Here is a 26677-nt window from a genome sequence, read left to right as displayed (position 1 = left end):
ATCTAACAAGAGCTGGCGTCCCCAAAACCAGGTAGGGAGGGGCTGGGTAAAGGCACAGAATACTAGCTCTCTTATCATTGGCTGAAACAAATAAAATATAAAGCAGGGAGTATACAGTGGTCGGTGTCCCAGGGCACAGAGCCGAGTAGAGCAGCATAGACTGTGGGTCTCGGGGGCAAACCAAGAACCACCAGTTCATGTGGCAACGAGGAGAAACTTCCATTTCTTCTGTTAAGGTGAGGGAAAATAAATTTATTTATAAAGAGGTAAGTGAAACTATGTTGTGTAATTTTAATTTATTGCTCTCAGTAATAATCAAAACATCATAAGCTGTTCCTTAATAACAGAAATAATTTATATAAACACTTTTCAAATTTGTAAAATCACAAATGGGAAAGCTTTGAAGAGAAGTGTAGCAATGGGAAGAAGAAACAGAAAATACAAGAGAAGGGATAAAAAAATAAAACAAAGAAAAGATAATAGTAATAAGGGAAAAAAACAATTAAGAAAGGTACATCCCCAAGATTTCCTATAATCAAAATTATAAATTGGTTAAAAAAACACTTTTGATAAATTCACAAATAATGGATCTATAACATCTTAAGAAAAGTTGAACATGTCTTACTTGCATTTGGGAACTCCCCACCATCAAAGTGTCCTGTGAAAGAGACCAGGAAGCAACATACTGTCCTACGGTCGTGACCTCTGTGTCACAATCAATTAACTAAACGTAATAATGAGCTGCCTAAATATCTCAGGGGGCTACTGAGAGTCTTAAATACATCACTGTTGCATACACAAGCACTTTTAATATATTCAAGTCTTTAAGTTGAAAATGTGTATTATGTCACACATAATCCCACAATGTCACAATGGCACAAATCAGAGGTTAGGCAACTATCTTTATTGGGAGAGCATAGAAATTAGGAGCCAGCCCCACAGAGAGTCCATACAGGGTGCCCAGAACTGCGGGACCTGCAGTGAGTCTGTATTCCAATGGGGGGATCCCATCCTACAGTTGCTTTTCCTTCTTATGGAAACATTGTCAGTACGGAAACAGACTACAGGAGGTTCAGGCTGTCTGGGTTAGAAGTCAGTGATTTCCATTTGTCTGGGAAAGCCAGCTGGGGACTTTGGAGTTCAGGGGAAGCTGCAACACCCCCACATACCAGGAAAATGAAACTGCCAGTCCCTCATAGTCCAGACAAGCCAGAAGGAGCCCCAGGACCATTTCTGGATAAGTCTGCTCATTATATCACGTGATAATTAACATATTTTATTCCATAAATCTACTAAAAGCACTGTCAAAAGCAGAACACTGGACTACACACACTATTGGTTTCATGCAAGCTAACATTTCTTAGGTTCTTACTTTTTAAAGTTACATAGTGATCACAAACCTACCAGTGATGGTTTTGTTCATTAAAAATATTTTAAAAGGTCAAAATTAACTTTAATCAATCTCTAACTAGATTTTCTTCATATAATTTTATACAATCCCTATTCTGTGAGTTCTTTTTTCTTTAATATTGTAACACTCTATCATGCTTAATTTATGTAACAAGTATCCACATAGAATAATGTATGCCAAGGTTAAAAAAAAGATGTGCTCAAATTCCTTAAAATTAATTTAAAGACTGTATATGACAAGTGTTTTAATGAATACAGGGTTCAGATTATTTTAAATTACTTTTATCCCAAACATTTTAGCAGCAATTTAAAGTTTTCTCCCTTTATAAAATACTAGACTGTGTTTTTACAACACCTCCCTAATTATCAAATAGAAAATTTGATCAGCATTCACGTAGGGGCTTTAATCAAAATTAATTCCACAGGTTTTTTTTGTGAGAGTGGGAGAGCTTGTAAACTGTCATGTCCAACCAGAATCACAATATTCAGGTGTGAGAATGTAATGTAAAACTTGCTGTCTGTAGACAATAACACTGTTTTACATAATTGAAATTTGCTAAGAGTAGAGCTCACCAGAAAAAAACAAACAAAAAAAACTAAATATGTCAGGTGATGAAAGCGTTTAGTAACTAGATAATCACACACACACACACACACACACACACACACACACACACACACACTCACACCCCAGGAGTGCCAAAAATATGTAAATATGTATACACATTAAGAGATGTTAACACTATGGTCAATGTTGCTCAAGCAATAGTTCGCCGTAATCAGAAGTGTCTGGACGCTGATGGTAGCCACTTTGAGCATCTCTTGTTAATTGCAGAAGTCAAATGTGACTTGTATTCATCTTTTTTATCAGCATCTATTGAGTATTACAATTTTAATACAGTTTTTTCCTTTCTCAAAAAATGTATACATTTTTTGGCACCCTCTGTATATACAAATCACCACTTCAAATAACTTACAATTTTAGTTGTCAACTATACCTCAATAAAGCTGAAAATGAATGAATGAATGAGTAAATACCCGTAAATAAATACATATAATTTGTAAATATTTTAAAAATCCAAGCGTTTTCTACTTATTCTCGATTTGAAATTAGGCTATATAAAATATTGGAGTATTTTTACATGTATTCTCCCACAAAAGGCATAGATGCTTAAAAGCCCTTATTTTTCATAACTGGCACAGACGTTTAGAAATTCGCCTCAATCCCAAACTGTTGGCTGTAAAAATGGCAACTCACCAGGGTGACTCAGTTATTCATGCACTTGTTTGCACTTCAAAAGGGAAAAAAATGCATGTTTGTTTTCTGATACTCAAGAAAATTTTGCATGTGGCTGGATTTGGAGGAATAATCAAAGTAGAACAGCTCATATCCAAGCTGAGGCCACCAGCCACTCTGGGGAGGTTGTTGACAAGTGGCCCAGATTTTGCAATTTATCCAAAAGGGTGGATTGTTCATTAAACAGAAGCTTCATCAAACATTGCCTTTGATATGGTTTACATGTGAAAGCTATATTCTTTACTTAACATTCACAATTTGCTTATGGATTAATTAGCCCATCTGCCACAACAAATGTATTCACACTTCTTTTGCATTGATTAGCTGAAAAGTGCCTACTTTTTTCCTATTCACTTATCTGTATCGATATAATGGCAAATAATAACTTTTTAGAAATAGGACTCTCTGTCATATCTGTAAAACTGTGAGAGTTGATAAGTGCCGGGGTGAGAGGAGGACCTCAGAAAATGGTTTCTCATGATCAGTTTTTCTTTTAGTCACCAATCATCTGTTTATTTGTTCATTTATCTGAATGTCTTATAACTGCTTCAAGTTTGACAGTTTGACATGATTAATACTACTTTCTTTTTTAATTTTTATTTTTAAATATATATTTTTACTTACATATATAGTTGGTACATAATATTATGTTAGTTTCAGGCATACAATACAGTGACTCAACATTTATATGCCTTACAATGTGATCACATCACTAAGTTTTTCCACTTGTTTCCAATCCCGATGTTGGTTCTTTTAAGAGGACAACCACATGCCTCTCTTTATCTTAAAACTTCTATCACTGGTATCTTTGTTCCCTCATTTATGTTATTGCCAACTCTGATAACCTCTTTATGCACAATGTGCGTGGTTTCTCATTTATCTCAAATCAGCTGGCTTAGTCACCATCACAGAGCCCAGCCATCCCACTCTGGGACTGCTAGCTTCTTACCAGGTATCAATCACAGGAGTCTTTTCCAGTATCCTTGTTGCTCAGTAGCAGTAAAACCAAATCAGTTTTGGCCACAGTTATCAAAATGCCAGATGTTATAGTAATAGAGGGAATTATCTCATATACTTCTCATGTGTATTATGACATGCTAACCTTTCACCCATTCCATTTAACTACCACTTTAGAAAATGTCTCTTTCTCTATAACGTGCTAAAATCAAATTCCCAGGCTTCTTGAAACTCTTCTGCATATGAACTTCAAACTCAAACCCCATGAGAGTTGGGTATTTCCTTTTTAACCTTTAAATCATATTTCATCTCCTCTTACCAGTTTAGCTCCCAACCCTCATCAACCAGTTTTTCCTCCTGAAAGTCAGCTTTCCCATACTCTTCCAGCAAACATCTCCCTTCCTTTCCCTGGGCAGCTGGAGGGATGTGGACCTACACCCTTCACTACCTATATTAAATGGGACATCTTTACTAGAGGGTTTCTCCACCTCCAGTCTTATTTCACAAAACACACAAAAGTTATATGTCACCCATACAATACCAAATTTAAGATTAAGACAGAGGGAGTAAGGGGGTGGGGGAGAAAGGAAGAGAGTGGAGGAAGCAAGGGAAGGGAGGAGGGAGAGAACATGAAGGATAAGAAAAATAATGGTAAGGATATGGCCCCATGAAATATCAAATGCCTTGTTGTGGATCTCACCACTTGGAAAAAATGAAGTTTTGCTATTAATGTATTTGTAAATTTACTACAAAATTGTTCTATAGAATTAAAACTTTCGATAGTCTTTCCATGTTTTTCTTCTCCCTAGCTGTAACTGATGATAACTGAGCAAAGCCACTGCCAGAAAAATCCCAATTAAACAATTCTTTTTTCTGTTGTGAAAGGCATAATTTATAAAATGGTGACCTTTCGGTAGGCTAACAGTATGTTGATGAACTTCAAGTGAAATAAAAGAAAAAAAAGAGTGTTTTCTATTATCAGTGCTTACATTTTCTAAGGAATCACGTGAGGCAGTAGAGCCTTTAAAGGTCATAGACTTCTTTACTTTGAGAGATATTAAATAGCTTATGAAAATAGAGGTCAGCTACACGATAACTGGAAGAAAAGAGCATTCCCCAGTGAGAAAGTAAGATATTTGAGATTACACTGACTGTCCTTTTTTAAGATTGTATTTGATTGTCCTTAAAGCCAAAAATGAAATTTGCATATAAATGCCATGATTATAAATGAATGAATGTACAGGTCTTAGACGCAATAGCTATTGATCTTGCTGTATGAACACTAATATTGTCTGCATATACTAACCATTATAGTAAGAACTAATGATTTCACAGCCTAAAATACTCTTTAGTAATTTTTATGTTTCTGCAGAATTTTTTATACCTTTCTGGATTTTGAAAAAAAAAAAGATTACTTAGCTCATAGGAACACAGTCATTAACACTAAGGAACTCACTTTTTAAAAATTATTCTTACTTTGAATATCACTAAAACAAGAAACAAAGGGATACTAAGACTAGATTAACATGTGGCAAAGTACCAAGCCACCTTGAGGAAGAAATGGCATAATGGCATTTGTCTGTCCGCTACTTAATGGCTCACAATTTATGCATTAGTAGGATTTAATGTGTGACTGGAAGGAACCCTGGCCACAAATTATTTTTCCCTTTACCCTCAGCTATTGCTTGAAATTTCTTTTAAAAGGGCACTGTTTTCTTTCATTCTGCCACTGGTAGAGCTTTCTCTAAATGCAAAGCTTATAGGAAAAGGTAACATACTGACATAGTTTCAGTAGGTTTTAAATAGTCGATAAAATGACCACAAGTTCTTTTCAGAGAGGGAAGGGTGTGATGCTTTGCCGGAGGAGATATTCACTATGTAGAAGGGACACCATGAAGTGGGAAGCCTGGAGACGAAGAGGCTATTCCTCTGTACCACTGACAGAACTATCTAACCTACCACTGGATCAGTTTCCATATCCTTGGAGTTTATAAATACTGACCATAATATGAAACATAGAGGATGACATCATTAAACATGAGAGGCTAGATTTTAGGTTGTGTTTTAACATTCTGGAACTTCTCTTGTCATCTGCTGACCACATGTCCTCAGGGGAGACAGCAGCAGCCCTAGCCCAGATAGTAGCTCCAGGAACATATGACTGTGTTCATAGGTGACCCGTGTTTACTTACTCCCATATGCCCAAAGTCATCAAGACATTCCAAGTTTGTGCCAATGAAAATTTGGTAATATCTTTCAAGTTCAGTCCATGGAAAAAAGAATCAGAGAGTGGATGTACAGACTAGTGCGTGTGTGTGTGTGCATTGGTATTATTAGTTACCCACACAAATCTCCAACCAAAATCTTACTAGTGATCCAAGAACTGCACTGGGACATATTTTGCTGGTGAGGAAACTTAATTGCTCCATTTTTGAAGGCACATTAACTCTTTCAGGGTCCATTGAGTAAATTAACTCCTCCAGGTCATTAAGCCTGTCTCTACATGACATGACGACTTCTACCTGGCGTTGTATCATTTACCCCAAAACAACCCACACTTGCTCTGAGCACACACATATTCTTTGTCTGCTCAGGGAGAGAGAATGTGCTTATTTGAATGTTAGCAATTGCTCTATGATTGCAACTCAGCGACTCCCTTTGCTTCTTTCCAGGGATCTCTAAGGATTTGCTTATGCATAGCGGTTATCAGAGCCTCACCAATAGACAGGTGTCTTAGTTGTCTAGAGATGGCATAATTTCAGGGGTTTTGAGTACAGTATTATGCTCCCAAGTATGTTTTCATACATGCAAAAGCCAACATGATTGATTCATTCAGGGTGGGAGTTGTGAAGCTATTTTAGGATTCCTTAGTCCTTTATTAAAACACAGCTCCCACTAAGAAGCTGTGTTATCAGGATCCATTTTAGGGAAATAAATTGACAACTATTGGACAGCAGCCTGTACTGCTTCTCAAGAGGGTGTTCAGAAAAGTGTGCAGGTGTTTGGGGTCCACAAAGGTTGGGGTAAATGCCACTGGTTGGCCTCACTAAGAAGCAGTGACAAATGTCACCTCTTTCTTTGTTATGTCCAGGGCTACCGTGGAGAGTTATCAATTGGTATAATTTAACACAGGTGAGGATCCAAAGGGACATGCACTCAGAGGTGTTTTAGAGAAGTGCTCCTTTCATGTGCATATCATATAAATCAGCTGGGATTTTGTTAAAATGCCAGCTCTGATTTGGGAGGTCTGGAATAGGACCAGGTTCTCTACATTTCTAATCATCCCTTAGGTGAAGCTCCTGCTACTGGTCCACAGACCACACTTCGAATAGAAAGGATTTAGGATAAAATGTAAATGATCATGGGTGAAACATGGTTTTGGATAAGAAGATGATGATTATGAAAGAAATTTGACAATATCCTAAAAAAATATATAGATTTCAGCCCAGGAAGCCTGCTTAAATATTGAAAATTCCACCAAGAGATTGATAGATCATTACAAAGGATATATTTAACATTTCTACTTATCTGAAGATCTTAGTGAGTGTTTTCTGAGGCCGATGTGTTATTTAAATTTTTAAATCTTTACTAGTAATTCTGATGGTGTACTTCCTGAAGATGCCTGAAGTCATTGTTTTCCTTCACTTCCTCATGTGGGTGAAGAGTTCAGTAAATGTCAATGTCTGATTAAATATTCCTTTACAAAATTCATATCAGAGCTGGTTTAAACCTCCCCGTCCCACCTTTTATTAATCTATCATGACAGCCTCTCTGTTCTTTCCTCTGAGATGAGCAATGTCCTTTCATCTTCACAGGTCAATGGGAAGGATCTCTCAAAGGCCACCCATGAAGAGGCAGTGGAAGCTTTTCGAAATGCCAAGGAGCCCATCGTGGTTCAGGTACTAAGGAGGACGCCTCTCAGTAAACCAATCTATGGCACAGCCCCCGACGTGCAGCTCATGAACGCCAGCACGCAGACGGACATCACCTTCGAGCACATCATGGCCCTGGCCAAACTTCGGCCACCTACCCCTCCAGTGCCGGACATCTGTCCATTTCTGCTCTCAGATAGGTACTTTTCTGTCATTTCTCCCAAAGCTCTGTTTGTTTCCAGTCAGCATTTAAAGGAGGTGCTGGAAAAAATCAGTTACACTAGCAAGTTGACATTTACGGAGACAGGTGCTCAGCTCTGTTTGGAAAATGTCTCCAAGGTGTCTACATCCGATTAGTTCTCAGCTGTCCCTGCTAGCGACTTTCCCTGACCGTTGCAGTTGCATTACCTCAGGAACCACACTTTCTGAGGTGCCGTGAAAAATTCTGGCTCTGACTAGTTCATCTTTGTGTTTCCAGTCATCAAAAGCCTCACGCTACTCAGTGCTACTTGAGCACTGGTCAGGGAAATCGCTTTTCTCACCAAAGCTGCCAAAAACCTTATTAAGACTGACACCAAAGTGGCACATTGGCATCACAGTCTCCTCTGCGGGTCGCCTCCGCCTCTTTCTCTCTTTTGCTTTTCTCTTCTTTAAAGGAGAAGCTAAGAAATTAATTTAATTGAAGTTCAATTCTCCAAAGAAAGCAATTATCCAATATATTGAGATGTAAACAAAAGGCTCTGGCTGTCAGAGGATAAGTACAGAACTATGAAATAAGGAACTATTAAAGGAATATTTCTTCCCAATTGTTTTTTACCTAACTTAAAGGCAGTCAGAGATATTTTATTCAAATAGTCCTACTTGAATAGTCTTGGAAGTATGTTTTGACCCATATATTTTGTTCTATAAACTTTTAAACAAATATTCAAGCATTACTAAGAGTTTGATTTATAAAAGCAATAGTTGCTTCAGACTCCATTTTCACTGCCTACTGTATTCCATTCTTCACTTCGTAGAACAGATCTAATCATGCCACTTCTTTGCTCTTTTAGAGGCTTTTGTAAGTCTAGTTCAGTGGGTCGCATGTGTACATTAGAATCTCCTGGGAACTTGGAAAATAAATATCAGTTAATTGCCTGAATCCCACCTCAGGCCGATTCAATAAGAATTTTTTAGAGTGAGATCTAGTCATCAGAATTTTTCAAAAGTATCTCTGGGAAATTCTAATATGCCACCATGTTTCAGAAACCACTCCTTGAAACCTCAAGTTCCAGGAGGGCAGGGGCTCTGTATGTCTTGCTTATGACTATTCATTCACCCTTTACTTATTAAACAGCCCCTTCTGTCAGGCACTGGAACTAGGTGCTGGACCTAAAACTGGGAACCAGAATAAAGGCACCACTTCCTAGAGCTTCTATGCCAGAGGGAAAGATGAATAATACACAAGCAAACAAATAAATATATAATAGCCACTAGTGCAGCCTGACCCAGCGTAACCACCCAATAAATACTTAATTTTTTAATTGGGGAACAATGTGTTTTCCCAGGACCCATGAGCTAACCAGCAGCCCCCACTCCAAGTAGAGTAGTTGTTTCATTCTAGTTGTGGAGGGTGTATCTCAGTGGCCCATGTGGGAATCGAACAGGCAACCTTGGCGTTTTGAGCACTGCACTCTAACCAACCGAGCTAACTGACTGCCCCCAATAAATACTTTTTTGATTGAATATAGCCAACATTTATTAGCTCACTTAACATGTTTTAGAGAATATTTCAAGTGGTTTACATTTATTAACGCATTTAGTCCTCACAACAATCTTTGGAGGGCGTAGATTTCATTATCATACCCAGGCCACACATGTTAAGTAACTTGGCCAAGATCACATAGCAAAGAAGTGACAGGGCCAGGCTTCTGAGCAAAACTGTGGACCCAAATGCCCACTCCTCTGACCAGTATTCTGTGTCTCTCCTCCTTGCAGATCTTAGCAACCTCTTCTAGAAAACTTCCTAGGGCTGCGGTAGGTACGTCACCACCATGTGCTCTCACAGCTTCTGTACTTTCCCCTTAATTATCACACTACATTAAAATTCCCACTTTGCTGCTTTACCCAATTAATAGGCTGAGAATTGTATTTTGAGCACCAACGTATTTCCAGCACTTGGCATAGGGCCTGGCATCTGGTAGACATGCAATAAATGTTTATTGAATGAGTAAGTTGTTCCTCCTGGAATGGCTTCTTTCTCATGGACTGACAGATAAGGGAAACACATCAGATGCTCCACACAGCAAGCTTTGACATTTGACCAGCCCCAGTGGGCTTTGCAGAGCCAGTCCAGATTTCAGCAAGGAGGGTTGACCTGTTAGACCAGCAAGCAAGGTGCTGCATGTACTGCTTTTGTTATATGGACCCACATTGCTTCACCCTGTAGGAGCCAACAGTAGTGAGAAGAAGATGGTAGAAGAGTCACATTGACTGTGTGAGGACACTGGGATAGGTCTCTCCTACCTTTCAGTTAGTGATAATAAGGGAACTGATTTATATTACTAACTCCAATTTTCAAGAATATCCATACTGGTAGAGCTTAGAGGTCTCACCTGCAGTGAACTTGGTTAATTGCACTTAGGTTTTTTTCACTGACTTTTAGAAATAGAGATGACCTCATGCCCTTTGCTGTTGAGCGATGCTTAGCCTTTATATGGTATAATGTATAGTATCTATCATAGCATATAGTAATTTGAAAGCACTTCCATCAATTATTTAAAACATTTCCCAAAAGTTAAAGGATATATAAAAGTCCTGTACTATGTCCTGGGTTCCCCTCATTTTCTTTACTTCATCAGCTCTGTCTGTCCCCAGGAATTTTCCAAAGGGATTATGAAACACCTGTGGCTTATAGAATTTTCCAGTAAATTATCACTATGGATGCTTTTTAATATGTATACTCGTGCCCTTTATCAAAGAGGAGAAAATGTGGGTTATGAGAGAGAATGAGGAAGGAGTCTCAAAGAATGGTGGCAATGTGAGTATGTTTTACAATCTGAAAAATACATGCTTTTGAAAACAGATTTAAAAAACCAGTTTGGGGCTATGTATTGTGAAATTGGTAGTACTGTTTTATAAAATACTCCTCTTTGGCTAATCTCAAATGCCACACACCCATGTATAGAGTAAGTCATATTAGGTGGAAGGGCAGAGTATCAATAAAGCACCATGGCCTGTCAAAGATTTCACATCAGCCTTCCCAGAATGCAGCTCTGACCATGGGCCCTTATCTTCAAATTCTCTCAGAAAATCAAATTGATGGACTTCATGTAGGTGGAGAAAGAAAAGCAATTCCTCATTTTGAGCTGTAGTTCATTTAAAGGCTAGCTCAGTGCAGGTCTTATTGCAAAGCAGAGAAAACTAAAGAGAAATTCTAAAATCACTTTTAATCTTGAAAGCAACCCTTTTGATCCATTCCTATCATATTGCTCCATTCCCCGTAGCTGCCATTCTCTTCACCCGATGGAGCATGAATTTTATGAGGACAATGAGTATCTTTCCAGCTTGCCTGCTGATGCAGACAGAACAGAGGACTTTGAATATGAGGTAAGATCCTTTTCACACCACTTCACATGTCTTCACAAAGTTATGGCCGAGGGGTTTTGCATAACAAAGAAAAAATTAATTTATGACTATGAGAAATATTTTGTCAAGTATCTATCTAGGATAAGATCTTTTAAATATTTGTTTTAGTTATTTGGCTCTAGTATTTTAAGTATATTGGAAAACACTTTTGTAATATAACCTTCAAATTAATTTGCACGCGCTACTGCTTTTTATAAAAAATATTATGGCAGCTGTATTTTTCTTTTCTTCTTTCTGTAATATAAGAGAATGTCCAAATAGAGTTTGGAAAAGAAATTGTATTTAAAACCAAGATGGTACTTACTATTTTTTTTCACTGTATAATATTTTAATTGAAATTGATAAACTAAATTTTGTTACATGTTATAATCCCCCCCTTCACAAATTCAATATTCTTTTTATTTGGGACTCAAGTATGTACTCTAAAGAGCAGTTTCACTGACTTTCTAAAAAGAGAGATGGCCTCAAGCCCTTTGCTGTTAAACTATGTTTAGTCTTCACAAGGTATATGTTAGAGTATCTGTACTGTGATATATAACAATTTCAAAAGCCTGCCTATTAATTATTTAAGAGCTTTCACAAAAGTTAAAGGATTTATCCTAATATTTCCTTTGCTTCTGCAGTCTGTAAATCTTTGAAAGGTTTCAGACTACTCTGACATTTGGAAATAAAATAGATTGAGGAGGTAAAGAAGCTTTGGTAAACAGGCAGAGAACCCATGATTATCTGCCCTTTTAATGCTTTAGATGATGTCATACAAGTTCAGCCAAATGTTGTTTTCCATTTTACAACCTGAAATCTCTCCCCTTAGGAGGATCTGAAATCAAATAAGGCTGATTCAGTGAAGCTCACCTAAAGCAAATAGATGTTTATTTGAAACCTTTCCCCTACAAAAGTCATTGCTGGGGATTACAGAAATCATTACTGCTTTTCAGCCAGAATTTGGAAGGATGTGGAATGGTAGCTAGTATCTGAGTAGGAGGTTTTGTCATTGTTATTGTTCATGTTAATTTTTATCCTCGCCTCTCCATTAAGTTGAGTGAAAAGTTTTATTTTTTAAATCCACTCAAGTACTGGTATGTACTGAAATACCCATTAAGTTTTATCTACTCATGCAAAATAAATTACAAAATTGAGTCACTTACCCAAATAATTCAAGATTAAATGATGTTTTCCTTTCAGTTAATGAATACTTTGGATTTGGGGACTGAAATTGCCTTGAGCATTTCATTTAGCTTGTACCTTAAAACTTTACTAAAATAAATCTGTATGCTGGGGGAGGGCATGGGAGAGGGACTTGCTTAGTCTAAGCAGATTAATAATAAAAAATAATAATAATAATAATAAAAAACGTTCAATTAATTAGCATATCACTGACTATTACATTCCAGACAGGTTTTCTTACATTTCTGTAGGACTGCTGTAATTGCGCCACATCTTTTTTGACCAATGCAAATCACTGATAGATGCCAGCATCAGTGTGATGACCGTGGTAAATGCTCAGACAAGTCTTCTGTAGCCTGTAAGCTCAACTGATCACAACATCATAGTCATTAATTTGCTGTCACTATGATTCTATAGCCAAAGGCACCTTTCTGAGCGATTGAAATAAAGAATGTTTCTGTGAAATTTAAATAAGAAAGAAGTTACTGTGACAGGCCTCAATCATGAGAGAGGATACATTTGAGAACATGATGCATAGTTCAAGGTCAGGGAGGAGACATGGGGGAATACCCCAAGGATAATTTACCAAGTTTAGGAAAGAAGAATGATTCTACCCAGTACTCCCCAGTCTGTGACAGTTATGTGGCAGAGGTTCACACACCGTCCATCGTGGTGGCGTCAGATTAGACTGTAAAATCTAATCAGTCCACTGCTATCACGGGAGCTGATTGTGGCCACCACATTAAGTGGGGGAGGTTTAGAAAAGCTAACCCCATCTTGATGTGCTGTTGTACTTAGAAGCAGACCGGTCAAGTGTTTCTGTGACCAGCGGGATGACCCCAGCTCCTCTAGGAGCTCTGTCGTAGCCCCGTAGCTCTGGGGTGTAGTGGATGAGAACGTTCATGGAGCACCAGTTTCATGCCACTTAGAGAATATTATAGGACACTGAGGTCTAATGGCCAAAGAGAGGACATTATCTCAGAAAGAGATACTCATTCTTCCTCAACCTAAATATGTATACACACCAGCAGGCAGTTGGGGAAGCAGAGAGAAGACTCCATTCCATCTGCTTTCATTCATTTGTATCATCAATATTTCATGAGCACTTAAAGATGCCAGGTTCTCATCCAAGTTTGGGACGCATGAAGCCCCTGCCCTAGTAGAGCTTAACATTTAGGGGAGAGAGACGGACAGTAAACAAATAAGTAATGGCATAGTATATTAAACGGTGATCCGTGTGTGCTTATGGAGAAAAACAAGCATGGCTAACGTAGAAAGAAACGCATGGTGTTGGGATGGGGTGTTGCTGTCTTATACAGGGTGGCCAGGGCAGGCCCCGCTCCTGAGCCTCCTAAAGAAGCAAGAGCGCTGGCCATGTGGATATCTGAAGGAGAAGCTTTCAAGATAGAGGGAAGGGAAACACAAAGGACCCGAAGCCGGAGCATGCGTGGTGCGCTCAAACAGCAGAAGCCGGTGTGCCCTCCCTGGCAGCATCGGCAAGGGGGAGAATGGTAGGAGGCGAACTCAGAGTGAGAAGGGGCGCAGCTTGAGGAACCCTTGGCTTTTTCTATGAAATGCAAAGTTGCAGGAGAAAAAGAGCAGGGCCATGTTCTGAAGACCTAGCAAGGTCCCTCTGGCTGTGGGCATGAGACTGGCAGCAAGGAAGCAACCGCTATAGCAGAGCAGCCAAATGACTGGGAGATGTGGACTGGACCTGGATGGTGATGGAGGCAGCGCTGAGACAGTCTGGAAGGACAGCCTCCACCCCGGCCCGGAGGGCTTTGCCTACATGTCTGTGTTTCCTTTACTTGCCTCGGAGCTTTAATACAGTTTATGCTATAGCGGTTTTGCTGCTTCTGACTTTTTAAAAGCAAAATATCATAGGCCAGAGCGCAACACAGCTTCTGACATCCACCGGAACTCGCATAGTAAACCCACTCTTTAAATGACAGAAAGTGTAGAGAGCTGCATGTCTGAGCTTGCTAAAGTGCAAACTACGCAACTATCTACAGCCTTTTTTAAAGGCCTGCTTGCTGTTGACTCAGTGAACCAAAGCTGATATCTCTAGCTTGCGAATATATATTTAGGGACTTTTAGTGCATAACTTATTGACCCAATAGACCAAAATAGATCCGACTATCCTGTAAATACATATTTAGGGACTTTTTAACATGCAGATTATTGGATTGATTGACTGTAATAGCTCCCTTCAGAGCCATGATAGACAGCAAATGCTTCTTTGGCGATATTATAGTCAATGTGTCAATGTTACGGCGACTGTGGCATGTTAGGGACCTCTATAAAATTTTAATGACATCCATATCTCGCCATGGCCTATCACCACTTTGCCTAAGAAAATTGTTTGACTGGGTTTAAAATCCCCCCACTGCGCCTCAGAAAAGTCTCAGAGGACCAGCCTGCATTAAAAGACGCACAGCTTGAAATTCGTTCTCTTTAAAAAATGGTGGCACTTGTTCTCCAATTAAAAATGATAAAGGATTTTAATTTTACTTTTGAGAGAAAAACTAAAAATATTTTTAAATTTAAACAATGCACTTATAAGAGTCAGGGTGCTCCACACTATTGAAATACCACCGAGGATAAGCATCTCCTCTTTTTTATTTTCAACTTTGTTCTTTTTTTTTTTTCCTAGAGCCAGCTAAAGGTTGAAATAAATCATAAATAGCCCTTAGCAAGTCAGAGGCAGATCTCAAATCCAACCTCGACCAGAAATAATTTAAAGGGAAAAGCTTCAAGAAATATAGCATTCTTTCACCCAGCTCCTAATAAAGATATGTTTGCTACTGTCTGAATGCAAGGAAGATGTTGAATTTTCTGCAGCATTTGCCATTAACTCTCAAAAGTCAGTGCTGATAGAGGAGAGTCAGAGACCTAGCTAATCAGTGCAACATTCTGCTAGGATGAAACATCACATTAGCCAAGACAAGTAAATAATGTAACCAACATTTCTGATCTTGCAGATTTTCATCGCTGAAAAAATGCTATTTGAAATCATTTTTACTGCTTCCCCCAAAGATCAGGCTGAAGAAACATATCCAACAGCCTGAATGAAGCACAGTTAGAGTTCCCCTTAGGTGTGCATTGTCAACAAAATGAAAAGGAACTTAGCAGTTCGCTTAGAAAGGTATTAAAGGTGGAAAAGAGAGCCTTCTGTGCATATCAGATTTCTCTGTACATGTGAACCAAAAACCAAACATGGGCCAGTGTCTATAAATAGGAAAGAGCATTTAGCATGTTAATGAGCTTCTTTGCAGTTTTTATGCAAAGCATAAGTAAACCCTTATGCTATGCTGAGAAGTGTCATTTTGCAAAGTTTATTTCCTGGAGCTGGATCCCTTAGAATAAGTGCAAAATATTTGTGAGAATTTAAATATATAATCTCTCTCTTAGTTAAAGAAAATAGAAGTATGAATCAAGGAGACGTTCATTCAAAAATTAACAAGAGGATAAGCATTAACTAGAGTTCAGTCATATCTTTTCGAGCAGTTTCATGATTTGTGAAGCCAGCTTTGGGTAAAATCTCCCAGGTGCGCATGTGAGAGAGCTCTGTGTCTCTTTCTGGGTTGTGAGGGCAGAGGCCTTACCTGCCTTGTTCGTCATTGCAACATATCACCTGTTTCACAGTGGGGGCTCAATAGTTGATGAACAAATATTTAAATGAATTCTTGCCATCTCCATGGACCAACTTCTGAGCAGTGCAGTGCCTTTCCTCCTTTTTATACAAAGGAATTAGAAAGGCCCTGCAGTTACAACAGATCTCTCTCTCCCTTTCTAACAGGTATTTGTTCTTTATGTCAGGGATTCTAATCTTAGTACCATCTTTGTTGCAGTTAAACCCTTCTAAGGAAAGGGCCAAAATGGGGGAAAATGGGGAAAGGTAAGTAATGAACTAGAATTTAAATGATCTCCATCAAAACTCATCCTTGTCGATCACCATCTTGTAAAATCACAGAATCTCATACTTGGTATGAAGTTGACACAATCTCTAGTCCACCCTTGTACCCTCTTTATCTGTAACTTCTTCACCAAGGGATTGTTCAGCAAGTTTATAATATACTATAACGGACAGTGAATGAACGCCTTCCCAAGTAGCCAATTCTGACCATGACAATCTCAGGGTATTTAGAGTGGGAAATGTATCAAAGAATTTGAAAACACGTGATGGAAGGAATATGTTTGGGTATGACACATAACTCATAAAGAGACTACATATTATCCTTATGTTGTAGTGGATAGTAGAGAAAGGGAAAAATAGTGCGTAGAGTATGAAAGTGTAGAATCTTCAGCATTTTTTCATTCAGTGGGTGCTTTCTGTATATTTCACTAGTTCCTTTTCTTCTACTTGCTAATCACATTTTAGAATTATTAATGAAATATCCGCAATAATTTTATACCACTTACTACTGGGGCAATAAAATCATCCATTTAAAAAAATCACCTTCATAAGTTATATTCTTTTGGAAAATGTATTGAATTGAAAACTGATCTAGATGAAGTGTGAAAATATTTTTATTACTTGAACATTTAAGATAAAATGGTATGTGGTCAGTTTGGAGTTGGTTCATTGCAATATCTGTTAATGACACCACCATTTTTTCTATTATGTCAGATTAAAATTAATCATGGAGGCCAAACCAGTCAGGCCCTCTGGGGTGTGCGCCTCCTTCACATCGCCACTGCCTCCTCCCTTGCCTAGAATGTTACTCTATTTCTAGGCTATTTGTTGATCACCTCAGGACGGTCGGTCCCTCGTCTCCACAGTCCACCCTATTCACCACTGTCAGACCATTCCTCCTCAAGTGTGCCCTCATAGGCTCTCTCCCTCTTCGTCATCTTGTATGATTCTAATCCTTGAATTAACTCTAAAATTCTCTGCCTGGCATTGAAGATCCTTTGTACTCCATCACCACCCTGCTTTTCCAGGCTTCTTGAGGTCAAATTCCACAGTGCAGTGACACTCAATGAAAGCTGTGTTTTCCTTCTTCTGTGACTTTACTTATGGGCCTCTCTGCTCCTGAAACATGCCTCTTATATTGCTTCCCCACCACTGAACTCCCATACCACATCCTATAAATATATATGTATATACAATATATATGCATAATATATAAATATGTATACATAATATATAAATAGATACATATATACAATATACAAATATATATTTGTATATTATATATAATATATAATGTATATATAATATATTTATATTATGCCCTGGTTTATAGTAACTTATACACTTAACTTTTTCTTCTAAATAGATCGTCTTTCTTAACAGAAGTGACCACTTCTAATTATCTCTCAGCAGGAGAGCCTAGCACAGGCCCTGGCAGACAGTGGGAGCTCAGCAGCATTTGCAGAATAAGTGAATAAATTATTGATCATTGCGGCTAGCGTTCTTATTTTATAAGTGTCCTGAAAACAAACACAAAGGGCTGAATAGTGGGAAAGGTAGGGAATAGAGCTAAAAGAGAATAGAAATTTGAAATAAAGTGTGAAAAATCTTTGCTTTTTTTCTCCAAATAATTTAACAACCTAGTAATTAGAGTAAATGGATTTAAGCATATAGTTGTGCCGGATTATAAAAGAAGAAAATATGGATTTTTTGTTGCCTTTCTAACAAAATATTATTCATATTTACCCCATAAGCTGGTGAAGCTCATAATTAGACTTACTAATTGACATATATGAATAATGGCTCAGCTTCTATTCATGTTAGGATAACCATACATCCTGGTTTGACCTAAACCGTCTCCATGTATGGCCAATGTTCCACTTCAATGATGAATAGCACCCTCTTTCACTTTCAGAAATGTCCTAGTTGCATAATACATTATATGGTTGTCCTATTTTTTAAACTTGTTGAACCTTGTTGAGATTTTGGGATCATATTTTATATAATTCTAATATTCCAAGCAGAGATGACTCAGAATTTGTTACTTTGAATACCCATGTTAATTAAATTGAACTTAATTGTGACTTTCTATTTTTAAAAAGCCCTCCTTAAGGAGTGACTAGAAAAATAAAGTGCCACAAATTTGGAAATAGTCATGAGTTATTGTGATTCTTTTAGATTTCCTACTGAAGGAAGTGAGATTAGCATTGCTGTTAATTTGGTCATGTAATTTCATGAAACAAATATGAGGCAGATCTATCTTTCTCCTCACTGATTATCAGAACACTAAACCTTATTTCCTAAAAAGCAATGCAAAGCAAATTTAACCTTCCAAGTTGGTTATTAAACAATGTAACCATGGGCACATTTACTTTACGAGATATAAAAAGATTCCTTACACTGTGTACATGAATTTTATCAAAACGCTGACATTCAATTTTTGTTTGAAGGCACTCGTGATACACATTCAGATGATTGCCTTGCATTGCTGAAAGGTGTTTGTGAAAGGTTGTATTTAAGGTGAACATTTGCATTTCAAATCGTCTTTTCCCAATGACTTCTATTCTGCTTTCAAAGAACTGTTTTCATAAGGGCAAAGAAAGGAGAGCTGGCTTTTTCAATACAAAGCAAATTGCAGATAAGGATTCCACATGTTCCTTCCAGAGGCAATATAATCTGGTGGGAGGAATCCAAACAGGAATCTGGTCGCAAGTCTAGTTCTATCTCTTGAAGGGACCATTTACCTCTTGAGTCATAGCAACCTCACATGTGAGCTTTGTGGGGATACCATCGTTAGTTTTGAATGACTTATTATCTAGTTCTTCCATAATACTACCTTATATAAAGTGAGACAAATACATAGTCAAATCCTTTAAAATTTTACAAATATTTTAACATTTCAAACATATCAACCCACATTTTACAGGTTTTTTTTTTATAAAGCGAGCACGTACACTCATATGGCCACAAATTAGTCTGTGTCCAGTATCATATTATACCAATTGGTAACAAGTAACACACCTCTCCATATTATCTCTGACATTAGTTTTAGTATTGAGAGCAAGATAACCCACATACAAGGTCTGACAATTAAGTTCGTGAACTTGTTCTAATGATGTTGTTAACCTTTTTTGATGTCAGAGGGATTACTAACTGTGAATTTGTACCAACTGGACAAACAAATAACCAAGTTTACTATTTGGAAGTGCTGAAAAGGCTGCATGAAAAAGACGACCTGAACTTTTCGCCAATTCATGGCTCTTACATCACGACAATGCACCAGCTTACAGGGCACTGTCTGTGAGGGTGTTTTTAGCCAGTAAACAAATAACTGTATTGGAACACCCTCCCTACTCACCTGATCTGGCCCCCACTGACTTCTTTCTTTACCCAAAGATAAAGGAAATATTGAAAACAAGACATTTTGATGACATTCAGGGCATCCAGGGTAATACGACAACAATTCTGATGGCCATTCCAGAAAAAGAGTTCCAAAATTGCTTCGAAGGGTGGACTAGGTGTCGGCGTCAGTGCATAGCTTCCCAAGGGGAGTACTTCAAAGGTGACCGTAGTGATATTTAGCAATGAGGTATGTAGCACTTTTTCTAGGATGAGTTCATGAACTGAATTGTCAGACCTTGTACATTTGCCACTTAGAAATGCCTACAGCTTTGTTCTTCTTTCTCAAGATTACTTTGGCTATTTGGGGTCTTTTATGATTTCATACAAATTTTAGGATTGTTTTTTCTTTTTCTGTGAAAAATGTCATTGGAATTTTGAAAGAGATTACATTAAATGTATATATGGCTTTGGATAGTATGTACATTGTGACATAACAATGTCAATTCTTCTGATCAATGAACACAGGATACCTTTCCATTTATTTGTGCCTTTTTCAATTTCTTTTATCAAAGTCTTATAGTTTTCAGTGCACAGATGTTTCACCTCCTTAGTTAAATGTTAAATTTACTTCAAAGTATTTTATTGTTTTTAATACTATTATGAATGGAATTATGGGTTTTTTTCAGCTATTTTGTTGTTAGTGTATAGAAACTCAACTGATTACTGTATGTTGATTTTGTATCCTGCAATTCTACTGAATTTGCTTATTAATTCAGTTGTTCAGTGATTCTTTAGGATTTTCTACATAAAAGATCATGCAAAAGGAGACAATTTTACTTCTATTTTCTTATTAGATTGTCTTTTATTTCTTCTTTTTGCCTAATTGCTATGGCAATAGGAGTGGTGAGAGGGGGCGCCCTTGTATTGTTCCTTATCTTAGAGAGAAAGCTTTCAACCTTTCACCATTGAGTATGTTAGATGTGAACTTGTCATATTTGGCCTGTATTATGTTGAGGAACATTCCATCTATACCTAATTTGTTGAGAGTTTTTAACCGTGAAAGCATGTTGAGTATTTATCTGATGCTTTTTCTGCATCTATTGAGATGATCATGTGATTTTTATCTTTCATTTTATTAATGTGGTGTATCATATTTATTGATTTAAATATGTTGAACCATCCTTGCATTCCATAGATAAATCCCACCCACTTGATCACGTTGTATGACTCTTAATGTGCTGTTGAATTCAGTTTGCTGATGTTTGTTGAAAAATGTTGTCCCATATTTATCAGAGATACTGGCCTGTAGTTTTCTTGTTTTTCAGTGTCTTTATCTGCATTTGGTATCAGGTAATTCTGGCCTCATAAAATGAGTTTGGAAGTGTTCACTCTGATTTTTTTGGAAGAATTTGAGGATTGGCATTAATTTTTAAACTTTCAGTAGTATTCACCAATAAATCCATCTAGTCCTTGGCTTTTTTTTGTTGGGAGGTTTTTGATTACTAATACAGTGTTCTACTCATTATTCATCTGTTCAGATTTTTTTATTTTCAAGATTTAGTCTTGATAGGTTTTATGTTTCCAGGAATTTGTCCATGTCTTCTTAGTTATCTAATTTGTTGGCATGCAGTAGTTCATAACAGTCCCATATGATCCTTTGTATTTATGTGGTCTCAATTATAATGTTTTCTCTTTCATTTCTGATTTTATTTATTTGAGTCTTCTCTTTTTTTCTTACTCTAGCTAAAGGATTGTCAGTTTTGTTTATCTTTGAAAAGTCACCTTTTACCTTCACTGACTATTTCTATTGTTTTTATGGTCTCTATTTCATTTATTTCTGTTATTTTCTTCCTTTGGCTAACTTTGGGCTTAGATTGCCATTCTTTTTCTAGTTTCTTGAAATGTAAAATTAGGCTGTTTATTTGAGATATTTCTTTTTACTTAGTGTTGGCATTTATCTCTTTAACTTCCCACTTAGGACTGCTTTTGCTGTATCCCATAGGTTTTGGCATGTTGTATTTCCATTTTTATTTGTTTCAAGCATTTTTTTTATTTCCATTTGATTTCTTCTTTGACCATTGGTTGTTGAGTAATGTGTTGTTTAATTTCCACATATCTGTGAATTTTCAAATTTTCCTCCTGTTATTGATTTCTACTTTCATACCACTGTAGTCACAAAAGATACTTAATATGTTGTCAATCTTCTAAATTTGCTAAACTTGTTTTGTGACCTAACGTGATTTATTCTGAAGAATGTTCTGTGTGTTCTTGATAAGAAAGTGTATTCTGCTTCTGTTGGATTGAATGTTCTGTATATGTGTTAGGTTCACTGGTCTAAAGTTAATTTCAAGTCTAATGTTTCTTTATTGATTTTTCAATATTTCCTTATTGACTTTCAATGTTTTCTTATCGATGATCTATCCATTGTTTAAAGTGGGTTATTGAAGTCTTCTATTACTATTGTATTATTGTCTATCTCTTTAGATTTGTTAGTGTTTGTTTAATATATTTAGGTGTTCTAATGCTGAGTGCATATAAATTTACAATTGCAATATCCTCTTGATAAATTGATCTCTTTCTCATTATATAATGACCTTCTTTGTCTATTGTTACAACTTTTGATTTTATGTGATGTAAGTATAGCTATCCCTGGTCTCTTTTGTTTTGTACTTAAGTGGAATATCTTTTTCTATCCTTTCACTTTAAGCTTCTGTGTGTCCTTGAAGCTGAAGTGAGTCTCTTGTAGGCAGCCTAGTTGCATCTTATTTTTTTAATCCATCCAGCTACACTGTGCCTTTGCCTTTTGATTAGAGAATTTAATCCATTTACTTTTAGTTAATGATAGGTAAGGACTTACTAATGTCATTTTATTAATTGTGTCCTGGCTGTTTTGTACTTCCTTTTTTCTTTCTTTCTCATTTGCTCTCTCCCTTTGTAAACTGATGATTAATTGACTTTGTGATGGATGTGGAAATAACACAGAGACAAAAATGCTGCTTTAACTGTTAAATGATTGACAGTCATAAGATATTATTACAATTATTCACTTAAATAAGCACTGGGTTTTGATTTCTGGCCTCTACATCTTCTTCCATTTGCCTTACTGTGTGATTATTATTTGCTCTCACTTTGGGCTCCTGCATAAATCCCTGAGCTTTTTCAGTGTGGAGGATCTTGTATTATACATCTTTGTCTTTCAACTACCAAGTACATAGTAGAATGATTGAAGTAATGACTAGAACTTAAATATATTTGCCGGCTAGCCAATCTAAGCTTTAAGAGTTTAAGGGGTTTACAGCTGAATCTCTTTAAATGTTCTCATTTTTTCATACAGTTGTTTTATTCTTCAAATTAAATATCAGGGAAAATATCATCAAAAGCTTTTCAAGTTGAAATAAAAAATTATTATTTACTGTTGTATTAAACATGACTAAAAATATCATACATACACACAGAGGCACAGAATCTCTGAATCTGCCTCTTTGTTGGCTAGTAGGGTGTTTAGAATGTGGTGATAAGGCAAATAAATATGTTGGCTCATTTAAACTCAGTGAAAATGTCACCAGTAATAATGATGTTTATAGATGAAGCAATGGACAGTAGTGTTTTGAAACAGAAGAAATAATCTACACCTATAGTCATAATAAACAGAAGAGACTGGGAAAATGCAAAGATGAATGGCACAAAATTGGTAATCACTATGATTGAACTGAGCTATAACACTTATTTACCTACATCATCAGATTTTAAATGACCAGATTTAATCTCTTAGGACAGGACATTTAAAGCAGTATGTGTTTATACTTGGTGTTGATACAAGTTATAGAAGCCACTGTTTTGGAACCTAAGCCTAACTGTGAGTTGGAGTTCTACAGCAGAAGTTATTCACCAGCCAAAGTTAAAATTTAACCAGTCTCACAAATACTCTTTTGCCTGTGCTTCATTTCATTCTTCTCACCTTCTTGTAGATATTCCCTTTTCATATTCTGTTTGTTTTACAGTAGCAAAATGTTGAAAGTTAAATGTATAACTTTTTTCTTTATTGTGTCAAACACATTGAAACCGTTTGTTCTTTCACTTTCCTGAGAAGACCAAGTTTTAAAGTCACAGATTCTACCCGGCAGGAAGTGGAAATTTTATAGGAAGCAGTAACAAAAAAGAGATTTGCTACAGAAACTGGTTTTTTTTAAAAAGTATATACCTTTAAAAGGAGAACTATACGACCTCTCTTTTCAAATATAAAAGGAATTTTAGTTATCAAGTCATAATAAGCAATATTAGAGGTAGAACTTTAAAATTAAAAAAAATGAAAAACACATTTGAGTAAAAAATAATTAAATGGTATTTGGACAGAAGAGAATTAAAATTGAGATTTCAGAATTATACACCTGAAATCGATGTAACTTTGCTAACAGTTGTCACCCCAATAAACTTTAATTATAAAAAAATTTAAGAGAACTTTGAGGTAGAATTTGAACCATAAAAAGGTTATAGAAGCTCATTTGATTTACTTGACAGAGAAAAGTGAAGCCCATGAAAGTTAACAATTTATCTATCACAGCTACTTAATAGCAGATGTTAGACAAGAGTTTCTTCTTCCTCTTAAAAAATATTTTTTTATGGTTACAAAAGTAATAGATGCTCATTATTTTATTTCCTTATTCAAATTCTCCTTTGGCATGTAATTGAGTATGTGTTCTTTTCTAGTGTATAATTGTCAAGAGTATATAATATTTCACCTTCCTCATATGAACAAACTATAACTAACACATTCTATGAGTGTGATTACCTGTGATTTATCTTATAAAAAAGGCCTAGCACTCCTAAATAGCCATTAGAAGGGTAGTGTATTTCCAAGCGGATGTTTATGAGTAACTAAAGGATCTACAAACAGCTGTTGAGCCTTTTTACAGAGAGGAAGTTCATAATCTTTAAAGGATTTTTTCTTTCTTTGACTTATACATGAATACCTGCCAAATAAAGGCAGTCATGAATCTTTTTAAATGAAAGTTTTAAATATGCTTTAAGAACATGCGAACAATTTAGTTGGGAAATTCAAAAGAAAACTGTGATCCCCTGAGTGAGGAAAGTGCTGTTACTGGATAAGAAAGGTTTAATCACTTCCTGTCTGATATGCACAGAAATTAATAAAACCTCTCCCTCCAAAATGAAAGTTGGAAGGGACTCCAAACTTTTATTTCTCTCCTTCAGATAACCCAGATGACGATCAGAGTTCCCATTGCTTACTTTCTTCTGTGTTAATTTGAAGGTCTAAATTTTTCAAATGATGTGCTTTGGGATTTGTCCACCTTAAACATTTTTAGTAATTCAGTTTGATGCAATAAAACCCAATGTTGAGTAAGTAAGCAAGTTCACAGACCTAGAGTAATTCATATAGGTGGCAGCACATGTGAATATTCAATTCATGTTACTATCTGACACACTCATAGGAGGAAATGCATGAACATTATCCCCACTTCAAAACCAGACTGGCCATTTCAGATTCAGCTTCTATTCTTTATGTTTGTTAAAAGCAGAGAAAGCCGAGTATTCTCTCAGGGACTTCTCTCAGATATGGAGATATTATTTTTAGAGTCATTTCCTGTCATCTGTCTTAATGGTCTTGAACACGTGCATAACTGTACAGTAGCCATAAAACAAAGTGTAGATGTCTATGACATAATAATGCAAGGTGATCCGTACCTGATGGATATCAGATCAATCACATGAAAATATTCTAGAAGGTTTTCTGACACCCAAGTTTTGCTTATTTTCTAACTATATAAAATAAATTCCCTTCATTAAGTCTTCATTTATTGTCCCCTATAAATAACCTACCTATTAACTTGGAAGAAAACACTTCAAAATTTTTACGCCCAACAAATTAAAGGTCTGATTGTATCACTCTGATTGGAGGAAAAAATATATTTAGGTATATTTCGAATTAGCCTGAAGTTGGCTTAAGTCAAACTGTACTGCTTAGTACTTATATGACCTCTCTGAGCCATAGGCTTCTCATCTGTGCAAAGAACATAAAATTAATAATAAGTATTTCTTAATATTAAGTGATAGACTATATGAGAATGTAACATATATGAATATATAGAATATATAATACAATGACTGGAATACATATATATATAATAAATTCCATATATATAATAAATTCCATATATATATATAATAAATTCCATATATATATATATATATATATGTGTGTGTATATATATATATATATGTGTGTGCCCAAAAATGTATACAGATTTTAAGAAAAGAAAAAAAACTAATAAAATTGTAATACTCAATATATACCAATAACAAAAGCTGAATACAAGTCATGTTTGACTTCTGCAATTACAAGAGGTGCTCAAAGTGGTTTCCATCAGCATCCAGACACTTCTGATTATGGCAAACTACTGCTTTAGTATAAATAACATGTCTTAAAATGTATACAAGTGGACACTTTGGTCAACATTGTTCAAGCAGTAGTGTCACAGCAGGCCCAAATATAATTCTGTCCTTTATTTAAAAAAAAAAAAAAAGCCTTGGATGAAACCTGTTTGCATCTCTGATTTCCGTCTTCTCTATTGTTCCCTTTCCTGAACATCTTAACATCTTAAAAGAATAGTTAGATTCTCTGCCACCTTTTAAAAATCTCATTCACTTTTCAACCCATTAAAGCGTGATTTGCAGATGAAAATTAACAGCTGAATGACCAAATGCAGATATATCTCCTACTTCACCATGAGTTCAGCAGTATTTGGTGCTGTTGGCCATCTTCATCTTCTTGAAATGCTCTTCTTCCTCTGCCTCCACAATACCTCCCTGCCTTACTCGCTAATCCAATGACAGCTCTACCCAGACTTAATTCAATGTCTTAGCTCTAAGTTCGGGGCTACAACAGCCTTATCTCTCAGGGAGGTGGGGACGGTTAAGCAAGCCGACCTGTGGCTCATGGTGTTCTGAGCTGGCTGGGAGAATGGAGCTGGAGGAATCCGGAGTGTGCATGACACCACCACCCTGCTGTGTGTTTGGAACTCCAAGCTCAGAGCCTTGCTGGGTCCGCGTTGCTTTAGAATCAACCCCTTGGTT

At 36.6% G+C, this 26677-nt stretch overlaps 1 protein-coding gene across 1 annotated transcript in view; it reads left to right on the top strand.

The window, feature by feature from the left end:
- PDZRN4 (PDZ domain containing ring finger 4) overlaps window positions 1-26677 on the top strand; it is a 361626-nt gene that overhangs the window by 290853 nt on the left and 44096 nt on the right. Inside the window, 2 exon segments of the mRNA XM_019660455.1 lie at window positions 7480-7736; window positions 11022-11124. Coding sequence (XP_019516000.1) covers window positions 7480-7736; window positions 11022-11124 — 360 coding nt within the window.

Source organism: Hipposideros armiger, unplaced genomic scaffold (assembly GCF_001890085.2).
Source record: "Hipposideros armiger isolate ML-2016 unplaced genomic scaffold, ASM189008v1 scaffold_318, whole genome shotgun sequence".
NCBI classification, from domain to species: Eukaryota; Metazoa; Chordata; class Mammalia; order Chiroptera; family Hipposideridae; genus Hipposideros; species Hipposideros armiger.
The sequence above is the reverse complement of the archived record's forward strand: the minus strand, read 5'-3'. Positions and strand labels throughout refer to the sequence as shown.